Source organism: Artemia sp. Qi Xiang Cuo, chromosome 7 (assembly GCF_049724085.1).
Source record: "Artemia sp. Qi Xiang Cuo chromosome 7, ASM4972408v1, whole genome shotgun sequence".
NCBI classification, from domain to species: Eukaryota; Metazoa; Arthropoda; class Branchiopoda; order Anostraca; family Artemiidae; genus Artemia; species Artemia sp. Qi Xiang Cuo.
In genome coordinates, this window is record NC_142800.1 from 62,470,640 (window position 1) to 62,491,502 (window position 20,863).

The following is a 20,863-nucleotide window of genomic DNA, read 5'->3' on the forward strand; positions in this document are numbered from 1 at the left end:
CCCTTTCAAGTACAGTCTCCCTCCCAGCCCCCTTAGTAAGTATCATAAATTGTTTTCTGACTAGCAGGAATAAAAAGGCTAGTACGACATCGCAGAGATTTTTAATGAGCTCGATTCGAAGCTCTTGACCGTATCAACTTTTCTTTCGCTATTATCAACAACACCAACGTTTTGTTGACATTTCTAAACTCTGGAATGTCAGAAGGGATTAAAGAGGTACCAATATAATCCCAATGCTCAAAATCCTTAGCTTGAGGTTTACCTTTCTCCCTTTTGTATGCTCCCCTCACAGCTTCCTTAGAAACTGAAAAAAAACACATTCTGAAAAAAAACTGATTAAAAAAAGGTCATTTATATTTGATTTTGGAATAATAACTGTTATTGATCTTTATTTTAAAAGTAGAGCTTGATTATGAAAACATTTTTCCGGATATTTTGAAAAACAGCTCGAAACGCTCATGGGTTCCTTGTTTTATGCTTTTGCGGGACACCAAAACATCGTATATAGCTGTTAAAGCTTTTTGCAACTAGGATAAGGAAAAGCTTATGGCCTTTTAGTTGCTATAAAATTTAAGTTTATTCGCCGTATCCCAGGATCTGTTTACGATGCTTTTGTATTACCGTATTTTATTGCTTTTTGTTTTTTTCAGCTTTTCACTCGAACTGATAATGCTGATATTAGAAAGTGTTTTTTACAAATATGAAAAATGCCTACTTTGACTGCCCCTTTGGACTATCGATACCACTGTGTCAACCAGATATGGAGTCATCAGCCCCTTAGATGCTATCCGAAGAAAAAACTGAGTTATTTCGAAATTCGAAAGCGGCAGAAGTTTGATTCGATTTTGCTAAACGTTCTTCTACAAGCTTCTCATTGGTTAAGTGGGTTTTATATTCGTTGTATTTTTTCCCCCTCACTCTGCTGTTGTGGATTATGATGGACAGTAAAATTTTACTTACTTATAGGGGCGTCAATTCACAAAAATTGTAAATGTGTTCAATATGGAGTATTGAAAATATAGAGGCGTAGGGCAGTTACCCGAATCCCCGTCCTCCCTAGAAAAAATTGGTACATTTGATACTACAAAATATAACTGTATAATAGTTGCTATTTTAATTATTATCGTACCTTTACTTAAATGTTTTCCTCGCAATTTTTTTAATCTTTACTGCAATTTTAAATGTCTCTATTTCATTAGTAGTTTACAGCGCCATCTTCTTTTATTCTGAAAAAATACAGCAGGCCAAACCAATGAAGCAAAAGCTGAAGTTAGTTTATAGCTAATTGTTCATTATTCTCTACATTTTCTCGTTCATTGACGCCGAGTTAAGCTGATCCATTAAATAAAAAATTGTCGAAGCATGTCGAATTTTTTATTTAATGCTCTTCGACAGAGCAATTCTTCGACAGAGCAATGCTCTTCGACAGAGCAATTGCTGTCGACAGCATTTCCATGCTGTCGACAGCATGGAAATGAAGTCCTTTAGGAATTAAAGTTAGTTATTTTTGATTTTCGGACACTAGTAGAACTTCTATTAAGGCATGGGGGTAAGGAGGGGTCACTAGAATTAAGCCACCCTGGATTGTAAAATTCTTATCAAAGGACAAATTTTACATAAACTATTAGGTTAATGTGCCAGGAGAAAGATAAAACTTAATAAATGATACTTCCCATTCTTCTTCATCCCTCTCCAAATATGGAGTAGCTATCGAAATGAATTAGCTTGGAGTTTTGGAGATTTGGGAGCACTTCAAACTATATGGCACTAGGGACCTCAAAAGTGCTGCTTACTTCGCTAATCCTTAACCTAGCTAAATCGCTAGGTTGTATAATTCTTTGAACCTAAATTTGTAGGAACTGACACAAAGCTGTTTGAACCTCTCTTCTATAGACGTTTCCCCTCTCATGTCATCAGAGAGGTTATCTGCCTCCATGTTTGTCTTGTCACTTTGACACAATAGTGACATAAAGGAAAAATTTAGTTGATGGGCTTATAATAAGGCGCTTATTGAAGTTATTCACGAATGATTAAACGATTCCTCTAAAATTAGCAGCTGGGCCAAACAGTACTATTGCTTGCCCTTCTAAGAATACTCCTCTAAGAATACTAAGATCCTGTGGAGCATTACCAGGTTTTGGGAATATCAACAACATCATCCCTTGTGTAAAAAGCAGGTGCTAACTGCAGTACTGTGGTAGAATCTTGGTAGAAAACAATGGGGTTTCAGAATAGCATAGCTTAAAGAATAAAATGCTACACAAAGATTCTCTTCAATTTTAAAAGATCAAAAAATTATTAATCCAGCAAAATTTTATTCGGGAGTCTCACTAGCTACACTGCATTGACTGAGGCCAGAGTCCTTACCACCGTCCTTTCAAAAAGTACCTGAGATTTCAGATTTAAATCCATATAAATACACAATTATTAATATCTCCCTGTCCATCTCTTTCTTCATCTGTGCGCATAACTGATTTTATTCTGCAATTTTTGTTTGGAAGACCTATACACTTTTAACTGAGGCTGCTATGAAGCATGGAAAAATAACATTAATATTTGTTAATAACAAAACATGAGTGGTTATCAATTTTGCGAATAAGCTATTAGGTTTACAACCATATAAAATTATTTGTTTACTTTTTGAAATTGAGGCGGTCATGTCTTAGGGCCTTTAAAAACATTCTGAACTTTTTGTTTTTCTTTAATTAAAGAAAAATATAGTGTCCAGAAGCAAGGGAGCCCAGAAGAAATAGTATGGGTATTAGGCCCCCTCTTCCACTGGCAGAATTAAATTGCATATAAAAAGTTAAAATGCACATTTTCCAGTGGAAATATGACTTTTATAGTTAAGGAATTTTTGTTTGGACATTTCCCCAGATCTTATAATTTGAATCCCTGTTATAAAGATCCTTCAATGTTGAATAGAATACATTTTCCGTTGACAGTATTTCACTCAGGATGTGTGAACGGTTGATAATGAGACAAAGGGCGTTAATAGCATTGTCATGCGCTATTTTCTCAGCCTTGAGTGTCCAGAACAAATACATAAATATAAATTTATTAAGAAACTCATAAATAAGTTAGTAATAACAATATAACTTTAAAAACTGACCAAAAACTCGCAAAAGAAACACTAAAAATTAGAAATGAAGATGAAGACCAATTGTGTAAAAAGGGAGAAAATTCCAAGGGGTAAGACGGTGAAGCAATGACCGGTTCTTAACATAAAACTTACTGCTATACAAAATCATAAATAGGAAAATGAAAAACAAATACAATATTGCTATTAAATTCTATGCGGTTGGATGACATTTTAAGAGCCAATACTTGATGGTATTGCATATAACTACACTAAATTTAATACTTTATAATATATGAATATACTTGCTAATATTTTAGGTGTTCCATGATTTTGCTAATTAAACTCGTCTCATAATTGGTGTCATTTTTTCAACTCAAAGTACCCAGCAAAAGAAAAACAAAAATCAAAAAGTCACTCTTATTTCAAGGTTCCAAGGGCTCAGATAACTAAAAACGTCATTTTCACTTCATGGAAATGGCGTTTTCCCTTTGAATTCAGCTTCTTAAAATCTCAGTTGTATAGCCAACGGTGAATAAGTCAACCAAACAATCAAATCAAACACACTAAAATTAAATTTCACTGGCTTTTATCAAATAGGTTTCATGGCCACAATTAAAGCTTCATTGACTCAGTATTTCCACTCTTCATAAATCTTGGCAGAACTGGAGAAAGCGGTTTAGATCTTTGAAACTCCTTATCATCCAAACCAACCCGTGGAAATCCTCTTGGTATAATGTCCTCTGTTTTCCCTCTACAATGCACTCCGTAAGCAAGTGGAGCTCCTCCTCCTTTAGGATATTCTCCAGTTGTTTTTTTGCGATACAACAGCAAGCTGATGATCAAAGCTAAGATTAAGAAGCTTGATACGATGCACATGGTTAAGATTATAGCAAAATAAGGAATGTCTTTGTTTAGAGGCTCGGCTATAATTTCGCGGTTTTCTAGAGTTTCAAAATTGAGCTTCCTTTGTTGGCGTAAGACTGGTGAGCCAGATACATGCACAAATTTGGAAGATGTGTAGTCAGCAGGCATAATATCATCACCCAGTAGTACTTGAAATTCTCCATTTCTTACCTGGAAATAAATAAATGTTTAGCGCTTAGTGTAACTTGATTTTTATCATGTTTAATTTAGTCCTATTACTTCTTTTGTTTACCTTAAAAGATTGAAGTGTTCATACTGATGACTAGATATTAGCCGCTAAAAGGTCAAAATTGTAATTTAGATTCTAAGAGATGCACCATAGAGAGCTTAGAAAAAATTATGTGAGTTTTTCAGTTTTTACTAGCATTTACTAGAATTTGATTTTTGTGTCACAAAACCAATTTAATATCGATAAGATTTTCGTCAAAAATTGTTTAACTTCCTTAATACATTGAAAGTTATCGTAACATTGGCGAGTAAAAAATGGCAATTCTGATTGTTATTTCTTTTTTGAAGAATCCCTTACCTTACTTTCTTAAAATAAAAATAATGAACATTATCTTAGTTTTTTTTTTTTTTTATGAATTAACTTAGCTCTCTGTTTCTGAATTAACTTAACTTAGAACTCGGAATAGCTATTAAACTTTTTTTCTTTTGCTTCATTGCAAATTTTAATATTCTACCCATTAAAATTAGATATAAAACTTTAATCGAATCTATTGCTCTATAGGAGAATACAACCAAAACTTCAGAGAGAAAGTCAAAAAAATTTTGAAAGAGGAGTAAGATGTCTACCGCTCATAAATTTCTCTTTGAGGTTACATGTAACGGATTTGTGAAGATATGTGGTTAATTTATTCGTATTATTAATAAAAAAAAACTGTTATTATTTGCGTGAGTCTCTATAGACCAAATCTTATAGCAGAGTTGATTGATGCTCTGCTTGGGAATACGAAGCCCGAGGTTCTATCCCCGCCACAGCAAGGTTGGGCGACAAGCTTGTTACTTGTCCCTGTAAAAAAGACCCAGCAGCTGAAACGTCAATTCGACACCCTATGCACCCAAAATGGCTCTGGAGGATTCTTATCCTTTAGATTAAATAAATGTAAAAGTGCATCAATTCTCATGGCTGGGAGCAGCGATGAAAATTTGATACGAAACAAGACCATCACAAAAATAAAAACATTCAACAAATTAACAGTTACTAACAAACAGACCCGTATCAGCAGCAAAGAAACAGGGTCTCTTAATAACCAGGTGGTTTAATAATTGAAGAGAAATATTATTATTCATTGTCAAAAATTACATACAAATATAAATAACGTACAGCTATGGCATAAGAATTAGAAAGGAGTAAACCCCAGACCCCTTCACCCCAATAAAATTTAGGCTGAATGTCATCCTACTGAAAATTGTATTACCATTTCTTCAATATAGTCAGCAACATCTATTTTATTGTCTCCAGTAAGAGTAAAGTTGATTCGAACTTCTTCGTGGTTCATTTCTGGTTCGTAAAGTTCGATTTCAGCATTTAATTTGTTGAGGATCAAGTCAATCTCCTTTCGAATCTGATTAGTTTCGGGATGGTCATCTAGAATAAGAAGGGCATTTTAACGGTTCAACTTTAATAGATTCACAGTTTTGTTACTAGACATTAAGGCTTTTTAATAATATTTTTTTAGCAGTTATGGGTTTTTATATTTCTTAGCATTGGACGTGATCGTCTCTTACTAGGTTGCTAGCGACCGCCCCCGGAGCCCGGGTCATCCGGGTTCCGGATGACCCATACCACTTTATGGTATAATACTTAGGAGGAAACTTTATTAGCGCCTTGGGAGTCCCACAGAAGGAGAACTCAATTTTGTCTTTGAAAAAAAAACAGCTAACATAGTCTAACAATGCACATCAAAATCATTATATCTCTAATTGACATTTAAGTTTGGATCGCGTGAATCTTGGCATCTAGTTAAAACATAATCCGAAATCAAATTTATTTTGCACTCTTCCAGCTCTACCGATTAAAAATGTACTGCCAGTTGCGCCCTAGCATGATTTTTAATTTTTTTCAAACCTGTACAAAAAAAAACATGTTTAAAAGCTTGAGATTCCTTTGTCTTTAAGTTTCCTTTAAGTCTCCTTATCCTTCCTCGTCATTTTCTCATATCCTTTGGTCTCATCTTTAATTTGAACAAACAAATAGACAACACTACGTATTTTAAGATAGTTTCTTTCGCTTAACAACAAAAAAACACACCGACAAAACAGACTGTTTCCAGTTAAGGTTTGTCGAAATCCAGAAATCACTATAAAAATATTTCTTCAATACCCATTTCACTAAAAAGAAAATAGCTCAATTTGAAATTTCACAAAAGATGAATATTTCATAACATGGATAGCTAAGAGGATAGCAATTTTATAGGATTTTGCAAGTCAATAAGGTAAAAAGCCTCAAGTAAAAACAAACCTCACTGAAAACAGAAAATTTTATTGAAGCCGTCTAAATATCCATTTACACGGCTTATCAGCTAAATATCTATTTATTAGCGATACTTACTAGCTAAATATCCAAACAATGTTCTATCCAGGATTTTGTTCGGGGGGGGGGGGGGTATCATTTTCGCGGGGGTGGCGGGGGGGGGGTACAAAAATAAATATAAACGGAATTTGTTTTTATGCATTTTTGTTACTTTTTCAAGAGTTTCTTAGTCTTTTTCTAAAATATCAATAAAGACATATTCGACTATATTCACAACTGATATTTTTAGTAAAAAACATATATATTTTTCAAGAAGTATTTGACATTGATCTCATAAAAATCAAATAATAAAGAGTATATTTCAATGAGGAATTTAAAAAAGTGAATTACAGAAGAAACTAATTGGATATTTCGGCTATATATCTTAAAGCCGTCTTTAGCATAATAAGTGAGTAAAAACAATAAACTACTAAAATTACAATAAAACCGAGATAACTAAGACAAAAACCAAGAATAAAACAGTCCAAACATCATAACTTGAAGCAAATTCAGCAAGGACTGATGAACAAGGTAATTGCTCTAGAAAAAAACATAGGAGGAGCAAGTTTTGAAAGCGTATCTTGCTTGTTTGATAACTACCCCTGTAGATCTTTCTACGCAGGTTTACGGTAATTATTTATTGTTTTTTTTTTTACATAATAAGTTAGAATGTTTTTAATTAAATTTGTGCATAATATATCAAGTGTGCATTCGCTTAAGTCCCTTCTTTAAAGAAATATTATTATCTAAATTAATTTTAGTTTCAATTACCTCTTTTCATATTGCCCGTCAAAACGGATAATTTCTGGTAACAGCAATGCTTAGATTTCTTTTCAGCAAAGTATCAAATCCAAAATTTGAACTTTTTAGTTTAGATTTTACTTTTTCCAGACAAAGACCAAGACAAAACAATAGCCCAAATAATAAATAAAAATAAATATATGAATAAAACTCACTGTCATGCATTGGTATGGAAAGGGATACATTCACTGCTTTCACTGGAACATAGTGGCAAGTTCTATTTCCGCTCATGAACATAGTTGTGCCCTTCAACTGGTTACCACTTTCATCAACACACCAGCAAACCGATGGCGTTCCCATATAACACTGAGTCGGAGCAAACCTACGAAAAATAGTGTCAGCAATGAAACAAGTTCAGAGGATGATAGAAATCAAATCTAGCAGACCATTAAAATGTACAATTGTTATTTATACCTTGCAAATTCAGAGATTGGTCAACTGCGTTTTAAAATTGGTATAAGTAACAACTATTAGTTGCTTACAAAGTCCACAAGTTCCAGTTCTTAATTGACCTTGACTTTCAAGACGAAGCTGGAAATAGGAACTTCAACTCAAAATTAATATCAAGAAGTGGGAATATAAGCCAACGAGAATATTTGTATTTAGCAAAAGTTTCAAGAAATTTCTTATCTTGGAATATAAAAATTTCTTTAACTTTTGTCAAGAGTCATCAGGATGCTGGATTTCTCATTCCAAAATTATCGCTTCCTTCTGAAAATTTTCTTTTAAAATGAGAAGTTGTGAAATAAGCTATTGTATATTATCCGTAACTATTACGGTTACGCTAAGTTGCAATAAAAGACGACGAATTTTTCTAAGCAAAAACAATCTAGCGACGTAGCTATATTAAATCTAAGTGTTAGAACTGATTAAAAGCAACATTTTCTGGTGTTCCTAGAAGATTTAATGAAACAATTCTTTAAATACACACATACAAAAAAATGCTAATTGAACATTTTTCCTGTGTATAAAACAAAACTTGCGGAGGCTACGATCATTGTAACTAATCACAAAAGCTAATCACAAAAAGGACACTTATCTTTCAGTTAATTATCCCCACCCCCCAAAAAAATAGACTGTGATATATTAAACATGGATCAGCAATACAATATTGCTGAAAATTAAACTCCTGGTTTTAATTATCAATAAAAAGTAACACGATATTTATTAAATATTAACCAAATTATTAAATATTATATATTAAATAATTAAATAATTAAATATTAACCAAATTATTCATTTTTGGTTCTTGTTTATAAGTGAACTTGATATTATGTAATCTTTTTCCATTTCAGTGACTAGAGAAGCCTTGGAAGATATTTTAAAACTTTGTCAAAATAACTAGCAGATAAGAAATAAAATCCTTTAAAAGGTAAATATTATCTCATAGTTTATTGTTTTTTTTTTTTATTAAAACGTAAATTATGTATTTGTGCAAGTCACTGCTTAAATTTTGTATTTTTTATTGTTACATAAATTCTGGTTATTGTTATCATTTCTTCTTAAATTTATAAATAAAAAATCAAGTTCTACGAACACAGAGTGCTTATCAAAGCTTGTGTTTAAACTATAAAGAAAAATGCCACTTAATAGAATTTTCAAAGCTCAAAGTTTTCTGCTAACTGTGATAAATAAATATTTGATGAAGTTAACAAAGTTCAATGATCAAAGCAAAAAAAAGATAAAACATGACAGTACAGATGTCACAGAAATATCGAGTCTACATAAGCTTAAATTCATAGGTTTTAACAGCTATAGATTTCTTACTAAACTAAAATTTAGTTGGCTCATAAGGAGCTCAGTCTATACTTCTAAAACTGTAATAGGCTGTTTGTCTTATTCCTAATAAAGAATGTCATCATGAGAGAACTAGAATATTCCCAGAAAAAGAAGAAATTTTTTTTTGCAGCGGTATAAATCTGATTTTTTTTTTTTTTTTTTTTTTTTTTTTTTTTTGCCGTGTTGTTCCTTCCAGAATATTTTTTGGCTCTTATCGAAGTGGAGCTTGTTATAGCGCCATACATAAGGCTGCGCTAGCAGAAACTTACATAATTTTGCACTGCAATGCTGGCTTTATTAGGCTCTGATCTCCAATGAGTTATTTGTTTCTAGCTCTCCTGTCTCGCTACCAACAAAAAAAAAAAGATTGGAATTGGAAACGCTGTTTTATATGCTGAAAAACTTTCATTTCAAAGACAATTAATCCTGTTTTTCAACTAAAGCGTTATGGATTGTGTAGGCGTAAAGGGCTAATTGTTAGCTTTAACTAAAATTTTATATAAGAAATCTTGGATTATTAAACAAACAAAAAATGTTAAAATTAACAATTGATTTAATATACAGAGTTCCTAAAAAATGAGTCTAGGAAACCATTCAGGACTAATCCAGGCCGATTCCGCTGGGTAAGAAAAGGGAAAAATTAAAAATCCTGCTCAATGGCTTAATAATTATAAACAATTTATAATATGGTTAAATAATTTTAAATAATGACCTTCCTTGTTTATCACAGTCAACCACAAAAGAGCTCTTTTCTTCCACCATCTTCTGCCTCATTTTCTTGCACCTCGTCATGACCGCTGTGACATCTAAATTCATAGCTTTTGGCTTCTTTTGTTTTGTCAGCTTTACAGTTTTCTTCTGATCAAATCGCGCGATAAACTCTTTAGCAGGATTGTACATTCGAATGACCTCAGTTTCAATTTTCTTACTTTTGTCTCGCATTATTTTTTCTTCGGCAGTTTCGGTTACTACTTCAGCTGGAATAATTTTCATCATTGGCATGTTGCCACTTCGCATTATTTCATTCGGAATTGGGACATCGGACTGATAATTTTCCTCACTTCCGCTGTGGAATGGACAATTGACCTAGGAATAAAGCTCTTTTTTTAATAATTAAAAATGTTAATAGACTCTCGTAGCCTCAAAATAAATAAAGCGTAAAATATCCTCAGAAAGATTTGATTGCAAAATATGGTATAGGTACTGAACATTGCCTAAAAAATTCTTTCTACAAGAAGTTTGCATGCTGTTTATAATCATGTTGGATAAGGACTGGCCCAAAGAAAAATAAAAATATTAATAAAAATACATATTTGAGAACTTTATATAGGTGAATTAGCAATAAAGAACCACAAGGACCACATACAGTACCCTATCTCCATACATTTTCAATACAGTGCACGCTTATTTAACGATTTTTCGAGTATACAATATTTCCTACTTATTTTTCTGGGTTTTGGGATGTATCTAATCTCGGATATGATGAATTTTCGATAACCTGCTGCTTATTAGTCAGTTTCAAGTTGATCTAGCAGGGAGTGTTGATAAGGTGCGATCTCTCTTGAAAGAATTGGGTTTTCGTTAACTGTTACTAAATGTGAACATGTGTCGTTTACTGATAATTTAAGTACATATCATCTAAACTGCCATCTGTTTGTTATTCCTCGAGTTCCTAACTTTAGATGGCTTAGAGTGCACGATTTAGTTCACGCTAAACCATCTCATTGTGGGTCATTAATTTGATAGTTTTGTGAATTTATTTTTATTGATTATTAAAGAGCTTGAACTAGTTTCATCTTTGCGGCAGCAATACTAGGGTCCCCCCCCCCTGATTTTCCAAGGAATAGCAAAAAGAAAATTATGAAAAGGGCTATTTGCAAGCTGCTACTAAGGGCTATTTACGTAATCTTATTTATACCTAAGGACCATTTGTTTAAAAAAAAGAAGAAATATGAACAAATAGGATTAAGATAAAAAGATACAGGGAAAAAAATGTACTTCGCAATACTTTATCGGGAAAGCGACAATTGGAAGAGGTGTGTGCCCTTCGAAGTTTTTAAAAATTGTTGATATAATGTCGCGGTTACTATCATAAGCCCAATAATACAATAAATATTTCCAGAATAAGAACAAAAGAGTAAATCGTTCTAGCGAATATATGCGTAACAAAAACAGAGCAAAACAAAATTTGGGAAAACAGCCGCACACTAGTCTTAGCCAAGTAAGAATGTTAAGAGTTGGCCTGATGTTTGAAGTACGGCTAAACAACGCCGTCATTCTGTCTACCAAGCCAGAATATTTGCCCCCCTGTCTAATCGTCTAACTTTATTGCCCTAAAATGATTTTCCGGTCGATAAGAAGCCTTAATTTTTGTTTTGCTAAGTGGGCGTATGTGATTATCATTCAAAAGTCTAGAAAAGCAGTAGTATTGACTCACCCTTTTGCCTTTTCTATTTTTGAATATTGGAGCGCAAGTGCAGGGATCTACAGTACAAACGACGTCTTCATCTGGACACCCTTCTTTCTCACAGACTTCACTTCGACTGCATACGGGTATTTCTCCATTTACATTAGGCAGTTTAGGACACATGACTAAATCCGGACATGTCATTTCACATTCCTCTTTCGTTAAGAAGTTATTTGCATTTCCACCACATCCAGTATATATGAATTCCTCGCATTTTTGACTTCCTGAATTATAAAACCTAAAACAAAAGAATAATATTCATTCCATAACTTAAAGTGTTATCATTTTATTGCATTTTTTTCCTTTAATGTCATATTAATCGAATCTATTTGCTCTCCCTTACGTTCTTAAATTGAGCGGAAATACTTTATGATATTACTTTCCCCAGTCTTCATCCACAACCTTTACCTTTAACCCCATATCTACAAAATTGATGAAGTCCATCAACTTCTTCAGCCGTCTAATCAAACAGTTTGCGGTAACGAGCTGTAAGTAAGGAGCGACTCGGCACGATAGTAACCGAAACTCTAAAAAAAGGAATTTGATATCCGTAGATACATCAAAAGAATCAGCTTATTAAACAGATTCCATATATATAAGATTCATTAAGTTTAGTGTTGTCTTTTTTAAATGACCAAAAAGATTAGAGGGCAACTAGCCCCCCTCACACACCCCTTTTCTCCCAAAGTTGTGCAATCAAAATTTTGTGATTGTCATTTTGTTCAGCATAGTTGAAACATCCTATAACTATGTCTTTAGGGGTAACATAACCCCCCCCCCCCCGCCCGTGTGGAGAGGCCAGTAAACTATGAAATTTGCCCATTGTTTACGAATAGTATTTGTTATTGGGAAGTATACAGACATTTTTGGTGGAGGGGGGAATTTTATGCTTGAAGTGGGTTTTCATAGGGAGAATTTTTTGTGGGGAGGGAAATTTCCTGGGGTGAACTTTTTAGAGGGAAATTGCACACTGGGGGGATTTGATGGAATTCCTATACGAAATTCTTTTTATTTGTCTTACTTTCTCTTTGCCAACTCAATTTTGCATGTGGAAATGTTCTCGGGGAATTACCCGAAGGCTATTTTCAGCGTGTTTGGATTCCCAGGAAAAAAAAATCCATGGAAGGGGGGATTTCCGGAACTACCGGAAAACGATTAGAAATTAAAGTATTTTTCAAATGATAGTATTCTAAGGAGAATTCTTCAGGCTGAACCTTCTGTAGAAAATTTTACGACGGGGGGGGGGGGGATTTTAAGAGATGATGGAATTGTCCAGAGAGAATTTTACAGGGGAATTGCCTAGAAGAAATTTTATGGGGGTGTATTTTACGTCGGAGGAACATTCCAAGGAAGAGTTTCCCGAGACGGGAGGGAATTTTTCATGCAGGGTGAGCCAGATTTACCGACATTATTTAAAAAACGATCAGAAATTGAATTTAAAAAAAAGGTTTTTTTCATCTGCAAGTAAGGAACAACATTAAACCTAAAAACGAACAGAAATTACTCCGTATATTAAGGGGTTACCCCCCTTCTGAATATCATGCTCTTTATGCTAAATTTTGATTGTTAGTCTAAATTTCTTAAGAGCTGCAAATGAAACACGAGGGCTGTTTAATTAGAATAGGAAGCTTTTATAAAAGTGCCAAGAGCTTAGCATGAAGAGGAAGGTATTGAGAAAGGGGGAAACCCCTTTATATACTGAATAATTTATGTTCGTTTTGAGTTTTAACGTTGCCCCTTACTTTCAGTTGAAAGACTTGTATTTTTTTTTATTTAATTACCTACAAGGGTGGATGATCCGAGATTGCCTGCATAATCTAAGAAGCGTTCTTAAAGTTGGATTTTGTTAGCTCTTGATGGCTATATTTTCGCCTACTTCGATTAACTTTGAACTTGTATTTTGACCTTATTTGCTTGACTCCTAATTTTATACGTTTTATTTGGCAATAACTTGTGTTTTAAATTGTTTTTTATTGTTTTCTTTTTACATATTTTAAACTATTTTTAATGTTTTAATGCAGTATTGTTTTTATTGTGCTTAATTTATTTGTAGAATTTATTCTATTGTAATGTTATAACAGTACATGAAAAGCAACTTACCATCTTTTGGCTTCTTTAGCGCAAGATCCAGTATTCTTTGGTAAGCTACACCGATCGATAGTTTTGCAGGTATCTCGACATTTTTGAAGGCTATCAAAGTTGTTTTCGTTCCCACCACAGCCGCCATAAAAGAATTCTTCACACTGTCTGCTGTTGGGATCAAATCCCCAGCGCTGCAGACTGGATCTGCACATGCCTTTCTCAATTTCTTGTGAACAAATGGGTTCGCAGCTAACTTCATCTCCATCGGAACTAGAAAGAAAATGTTTGGGTACCAGAATCAAAATACATTTTATGAGGTGTGGTGGCTTTTAGGCTTTAAGGGTCGCTAAGCTGAGTCTTCTTATTAAAGCTCAAGGAATTAATCCTAATCCATACACGTACTTAGGGTGTTGTCATTTTTCTTGGTGTTCAAATAAACCTATCTTTCTTTTCTAATTCTGTGTTGGGTGTATGTTTACTAAGTGAAAAAACCTGTTTTCAACATTAGCTACTATAATGTACGTTATAAGTATTGGTATTGTTTGTTACTCCCCTTCCCTTTTTTTATTTGCTATTTACCTATGTATTTTATAAAAAGCCAGCAGTTCGCTTTACACTCTATGTATAGATAACTAAGCAGCCCTGATTGGTCAAAAGTCGGGAAGGAGTGTGCTAGAAATAAGAAAGACAAGGAAGAGCTTTCGAGGCAACTAATTCAACACAAACAGTAATACACAACATGAACACGAATGCACAACCCAGAGCGATTCAAACATGAATCATCCATCTCTGGAGGACGGAGGCCGTCGTAGTCCAGGAACTACTTATAGAAAGCACAAGGTTATGTGTATGACGATATTATATCGGTTCAAGATCGCAATCAGTCCCTGACTGACAGGTAAGCATGATTATCGGAATGGATATTTGTAGTTCACTTTTTTTAGGTGCCAAATAAAAAAAGTTTTTTTGTCTGTTTGCATTCCTTCTGAATTCCATAGCTTATGAAGTTCAAATCCTGTTGTTTCGATATGAGGTGTTAAATCAGGAATCCTCAAATAGGTCAATAAATAAATCGTATGAGACAAGAATTCTCAACGGGTCAACGGCCAAAAATGACGCTTTAGAAATTGATTAAGAGGTCAAAAAATTTTGTGATGCAACGGGAGTTCCGAGTAAACCAACCAAAAATATATTTGTATCTTTTTTCGTTTAACTACTTTTTGAAACTTTTGAAACTTTCAATACTGATTTTGATATGAGAAGAATTTGTCCCTCTATTGCTTTGTTATTATCTTTTCTTCCTTATATGGAGGATGGTTTGGAGGCGCAATATCCGCAGTAATAAAAACCCATTTTGCTTTAAAATTGGCCAAAAGTCAATCACGGGTGATAATAAAAGGGTGTACTGACTTGTATGCATGTGAAGGTTGCAGCGAGTGGTAAACTTATTAGCTCATGTGTTACGTCGGTTGCAAAAAAGAAACTTATTAGTCATTACAAGAAGAACTACTTACTTATAGAACGCTGTCCTGCATCCATTACAAGGATCAGCAATACAAACAGCATCTTTATGACCAGGACAAGACGCATGTAAACATTCTGTGGTGCAGATTTTTGGGGCCTGATCTGGAGAGGGGCATATGGGGCCAAGAGAAAGTCTCTCAAGCACTGTACCATTTTCTGCACAGCGCACGAAGCCTCTTGTTAATGACCCTTGGATTGGGACACCATCTGCCGTCACACACCATGATAATTCACCTTGTCTTTGCTCCCTGCTGAATTGACCAGATTCCAGACATCGAGGAGGAACCAAATAAAATTTCGACGGCAGTGAATCAGCATCTAAAATTAAAAGAATATGGTCTTTTCAGAATTCAATCCATCATTAGTGGTTACATGACACTAAAATAAAAATAATGAAAAAAACTGCTACATCTAAGAACAAAGCCAATTATTTTTGATGAAAAATCATTCTGGCCATAAAATTTTACCCAATGTACTTGAAATACACATTTGTCGAGGCCTTTCTGTAAAATCTCAGCCTTCCTTTTAACATTTAGAAGCGGATTTTGCCCCGACCTTGGCCAAAGCTGGAACCCGTGAATAAGTTTAGTGGCTTCTTCTGATAGTTTTCCAACTGTAAGTAGTACATTTTCAATCAAATCAACACAAATATCGGCATTGTTTAGACTGAGGCTGGTGGTTTGTTCTACAAATATTCCTCAAAAAGAACCCAAGTCATTCCCAGTGGCTTTATTTTCTTATTCATTGTAATTGACTTTATGTCACTTACCCGGCAATGAGATTTTTAATATAGCAACTGGAAAGATTGAAAAGGCCGCATAATTATATAATATAAATATAATATAACATAATATATAAATCATATTATGTAATATAATTTTGCAGGAGAGCCGAAAAACCAAAAAATATTATTTGGTATTTTGGCAATAATTAAGGACTTGTTTTCTGTACAAGGTATATTTTCTTGGGCATCTAGAATACGGCTTCAGCAGTTTTAAAATCCGAACTATTTTTGTGAGTGAGAACAGAGCATACCTCGAATTTTGGAAAAAAAAAGAATTCAAAAAATCGTAGAAACCAGAACAGATACGAGAAAAGGTATTGAATCAATCGATGGAGCCTGCTTAATTTGAGGGAGGGGGTGTAAATATTATTCTTTTCCTCAGTTATAAAATTGTCACATACTGCCTTTTGGATTACCAAAACCAGTGGCTCTACACCGGTGAATGATTCCTGGCCTACTATCTCCGATACTTCGTTGGGGTTTCACGTATACCTTACGAAGGCAGTTTACAAATATCTTCTCCATGTATAAGAATTCAGGTCAAAGCATATAATAGACACGTGCTTAATTCCCATGGTTCCTACATTTGTTCTATTTGCCGGCTCAAATTGGAAGATAAAGGACATTTTCTTCGTGAGTTCCAGGGCCTCAAGCAATTACAGATACTAGAATATACCTCGCAATTCTTACGATATAGCAAAGTATCATACTAGTGGCAATTTGCGTAATAGGATTGTTGAAGATATAATCTTTAGAAGATTCAATGAGGTCCTCCAAATCCCTACCGTTACAGCATTAGTTGAAACGTTAGATCGACAAGATCAAGCAGTTTGATGAAGAACCAGCAATATAGAATAATTAAATCGTAACGCACATGGGAACAGATATTACGTCCGAGAAAAGTTTAATATACCTCTATTTGTAGCCAAAAACCTTGCAATATAAATTGACATAATTTAAATAGCCGAGGAGCTCTCCAGAGGGATTTTTTTTTTAGTATAGGCTGAACCAAGCAGAATGGGTAACTTGCAACAGTGTAGACTGGCGCTAGTGTCACCAGCATGTAGCGTTTGACGTTTCTTGGCTTTTTTCACTGCAACAAAAAGGAAAAGTTAGTTTAATGGGCAAAATTACGGAAAGGAACACATTCACGAAGTTTGAAAGAAACAAGAAATGCGAAACGCTAGATGCCGATGGTGATGTTTTTTGTAGACTAGCAGCAGTTTCCACTCTTGCAAGTTGCCAACACTCTTTGGGCAGAGCTACTAAATTGAACAAAAAAAAGAAACATCTTTAACTTCAATAAAAATAAAAAATATGTTTTTCATTCCTTTAAATGGAATATATAGAAACAGCGAATACCTTTGTCCCCATTTTTACTTAAGAATTTTCTTCATTTTATTCCGATTTAGGAATCAAATTTTATAGCTAAAAATAACTTAAAGTTAGAAACCACTGGTCAACTCTTCTATTCATTTTTTTTTTTTTTTTTTTTTTTTTTTTTCAAGCAATTTACTTTCTTTCAAAATTGCAGCAACCTTCAATTTACTCCAAATTTTGAGGGTCAGTATTCCAGTGTTGATATAAAAATATTGTTTTACCTTCTGGCTCGATGCAAACTTTTCCACACTCAGTATCGCAACATTTACCAGTAGACGGACAGTCCCAATCTCGACGGCAATTCGTCTTTTGAAGACTATCATCGCAAGCCTTGGGGCCAATTGGACACTGACCTGGCTTGGTGACTGGAGGTTTTGGAAGAATAGGAAGTTGGCATGCATCACCACATTGCCCAGGACAACATCTTAAGGGACCAGGACAATCAGCGTCAGAAACACACTTATCTATGCACTGGTTTGACATCTGCAATAAATAATTGACTGTTTGAAAATTTTGACAAGGAATTGAAAGAAATTAGGCATCCTACCTAGGGAGAAAGCTAATGCTAATTTTGCTATTGAATAAACATTGGGTCTTTATTACCCCAAAAATAAATTAAACAGCGTGTATTTTTCCTTTTCTCAATTATTTTACCCGCTAAAAAACGGATATACCAGTTGATGGACCTTTTAAAGGTCTTTCTGAGTATACTCATTGCTACCCTTGCAAATGTGTTCGATATCATATGATATAAAAATTGTTATATGAAAGATTTTACTTACTGGACTTATCTTTCCAGCCCTTTCAAAGGCTGTAGAATTCAACACTCCACTAGTAGGCATACAGTTTATTCTTGTTCTATACATGCAAAATTCACTAATCTTAAGTTTGTTCATCAAGAGCTATTAGCACATGCAAATTGGCACACTTTTAGAACAAGAGGCAAAAATCCCCAAAAAGAGTTAGTGTTGGATAAAAATTATGAAATAACATTGCAAATACATGAAAAACCCATAGCGACTATCTACACCCTTTATCTCGAAGAACTGTAATTCAAAAGTTATACCTTAACGTGACGATTGGGAGTTGAAAAGGCGGTAACCCTAAAAACTAGAATTCCAGTTTGACAGAAGGTCATTCAAAAGAGCGTGGGGACAAAGGAACAGTTTAAACCCTGCTTCTGAAAAGTGAAATATCGTACATATAAAGTTCAAGATTATGTATTATTTGTATAAAAATTATGCTTTTCTAACAAAAATACCCTTCTTTAAGTCATTTTTGATAAATTAATTTTGCATGGGTAGCACTGATCTGTCTCCCGTCTTTTTTTCTTTTTTTTTTCCTAGCAAGGCTAGGGGATGACCAGATTGTCATAGAGAGATGTGTAATAGATCATCCGAACGGAAATTAAATTTTCTAGTGCCCTTTTTAAGTGACCGAAAAGATTGGAGGGCAACTAGCCCCCCTCCCTAAAGGCCCCCTTCCCCCAAAGTCATCCAATCACAATTTTGAGATAGACATTTCGTTCGAGATACTTAAAAGGTCAAAAATTGTATTTTGGCTCAGATGGCACTGTTGATGACATTGATGTGTCATCATGTTACACGTGACATTGTTGATTGTTTGGCATGTCCATGGATACTCTTATGGCTTTTGTTTCGTTTTAGTTGTTTTCCCGCTATGTATTTTACGTATATGTTTACTGTAGCCTCTGATGATCAAACTGGTTTGTCGAAAGTTATTAAGTGAACCCCCCCCCCCCCGAATGTTTGTCCCACTCGTAAAATCGTAACAAAATGGATATTAACTTTTTTTTGCTTTTTAAACATTTTGGTTAAAAAGGTTAAAATGGTTTTGATGATGATATGACCCTCCATAGCCCCTAGGGAAAGGGCTGAACAGTGTATCGGTGTCAGACGCATTGACATCACGCGCATTAGTACTGGCATATTGTTATTGGACGTATTGTTATCGCAGGTATCTAGACAGATATTTAGTAGTTCATATAAAAGATATTGCTCATATCCACGTCCTTCCTATCAATTCAACCATCAGCAAGTTCAAAATAGCACAAAAAACGGAACTTTTGGTGCCATGTCTCAAGTGGAAAAGTTGGGGCTAGTGGGCTACCAGTGCTTTTTATAGTGACGTTTAATGACTCATTTTAAAGCTATTGCTCGTATCTACGTGATGTTTGTCAATTCTACCATCCGTAAGTATGATATCAAACAGTTCGTGGTAACGAACTGTAAGTAAGGAGCGACCCGGCTCAATGGTAACCGAAACTCTAGAAAACGAAACTTCGATACCAACAGATACATCAAAAGAATCAGATTTTAATGCTGATTTCAAATATATAAGTTTCATCAAGTTTAGTCCTATCCATCAAAAGTTACGCGCCTCAGAAAATTTGGCTGATTTTCGAAAAAAGGGGGAAAGACCCCCTAAAAATTATAGAACCTTAATGAAAATCACACCGTCATATTCAGCGTATCAGAAAACCCTACTGTACAGGTGTCAAGCTTCTATCTACAAAAATGTGGAATTTTGCATTTTTTGCCATAAGAAAGATCACGGATGTGTGTTTATTCGTTTTTTTTCCCAGGGGTGATGGTATTGACCTAGTGGTCCTAGAATATAAAAGGAGGGCTTATTTGAAGGGAAATTAGAAGTTTTAGTTCCCTTTTTAAGTAACGAAAAAAATTGGTGGGCAACTAGGCCCCCTCCCACGCTAATTTTTTTCCCGAAGTCACCCGATCAAAATTTTGAGATAGCCATTTTGTTCAGCATGGTCGAAAATATGATAACTATGTCTTTTAGGATGACTTAATCCCCCGAAGTCCTCGGAAGGAGGGCTGAAAGTCATGAATTTTACCCAATGTTAACATATAGTATTTTTATTGGGAAGCATACAGGCGTTTTCAGGGGGGATTTTTTCTGGTAGTGGGGGAGGGGGGTTATTTGGGAGGATCTTTCCATGAAGGAAGTTTTCATGGGGGAAAAGACATTTTTATGAAGGGGACACCGGATTTCCCAGCATTATTAAAAAAAAAAAGATCAGAAATTAAATAAAATAAAAACAAGTTTTACAACTAAAGGTAAGGAGCAACATCAAAACTTAAAACAAACAGAAAATATTACGCATATGATTGGGTTCACCCCCCTAGTCAATACCTCGCTCTTTAAGCCAAAGATTTTTTAGTACTTTCATAAGAGCTATTTATTCTAATTAATGGCCTTTGTGATTAAGGGGTCATTTTTAAAGAATTGGAACAAAATTCGAACTTTAGCTTAAAGAACAAGGTATTGACTAGGGGGCGAACCCCCTAACACGAATTAAAAATATATGAATATAGAAGTTCGTTACGTAAGTTAATTCGTAAGTTACGTATATTTATTACTAATAAAAACGTTCGTAAGTAAAATTAAACAAGTTTTGAGAAAGCCATTGAACCAAATAAAAGTAAAATTAATATACAAATTTTGTTTTAATTATTTATGTACGGTGAGCCAAAATCAAAACCT

The 20,863-nt window shown here is 34.3% G+C and overlaps 1 protein-coding gene across 1 annotated transcript in view; it reads right to left on the reverse strand.

Moving 5' to 3' along the window:
* Window positions 1-3,039: 3,039 nt before the first annotated feature.
* LOC148950546 (uncharacterized) overlaps window positions 3,040-20,863 on the reverse strand; it is a 156,257-nt gene continuing 138,433 nt past the window's right edge. The window contains exons 20-27 of the mRNA XM_089092471.1: window positions 17,560-17,821; window positions 15,165-15,492; window positions 13,669-13,920; window positions 11,539-11,806; window positions 9,814-10,187; window positions 7,478-7,644; window positions 5,428-5,597; window positions 3,040-4,156 (exon numbers count right to left, since the gene is read on the reverse strand). Of these exons, the coding sequence (XP_088948597.1) occupies window positions 3,695-4,156; window positions 5,428-5,597; window positions 7,478-7,644; window positions 9,814-10,187; window positions 11,539-11,806; window positions 13,669-13,920; window positions 15,165-15,492; window positions 17,560-17,821 (2,283 nt within the window). The 3' untranslated portion in view covers window positions 3,040-3,694. The remainder of the gene's footprint in view (window positions 4,157-5,427; window positions 5,598-7,477; window positions 7,645-9,813; window positions 10,188-11,538; window positions 11,807-13,668; window positions 13,921-15,164; window positions 15,493-17,559; window positions 17,822-20,863) is intronic.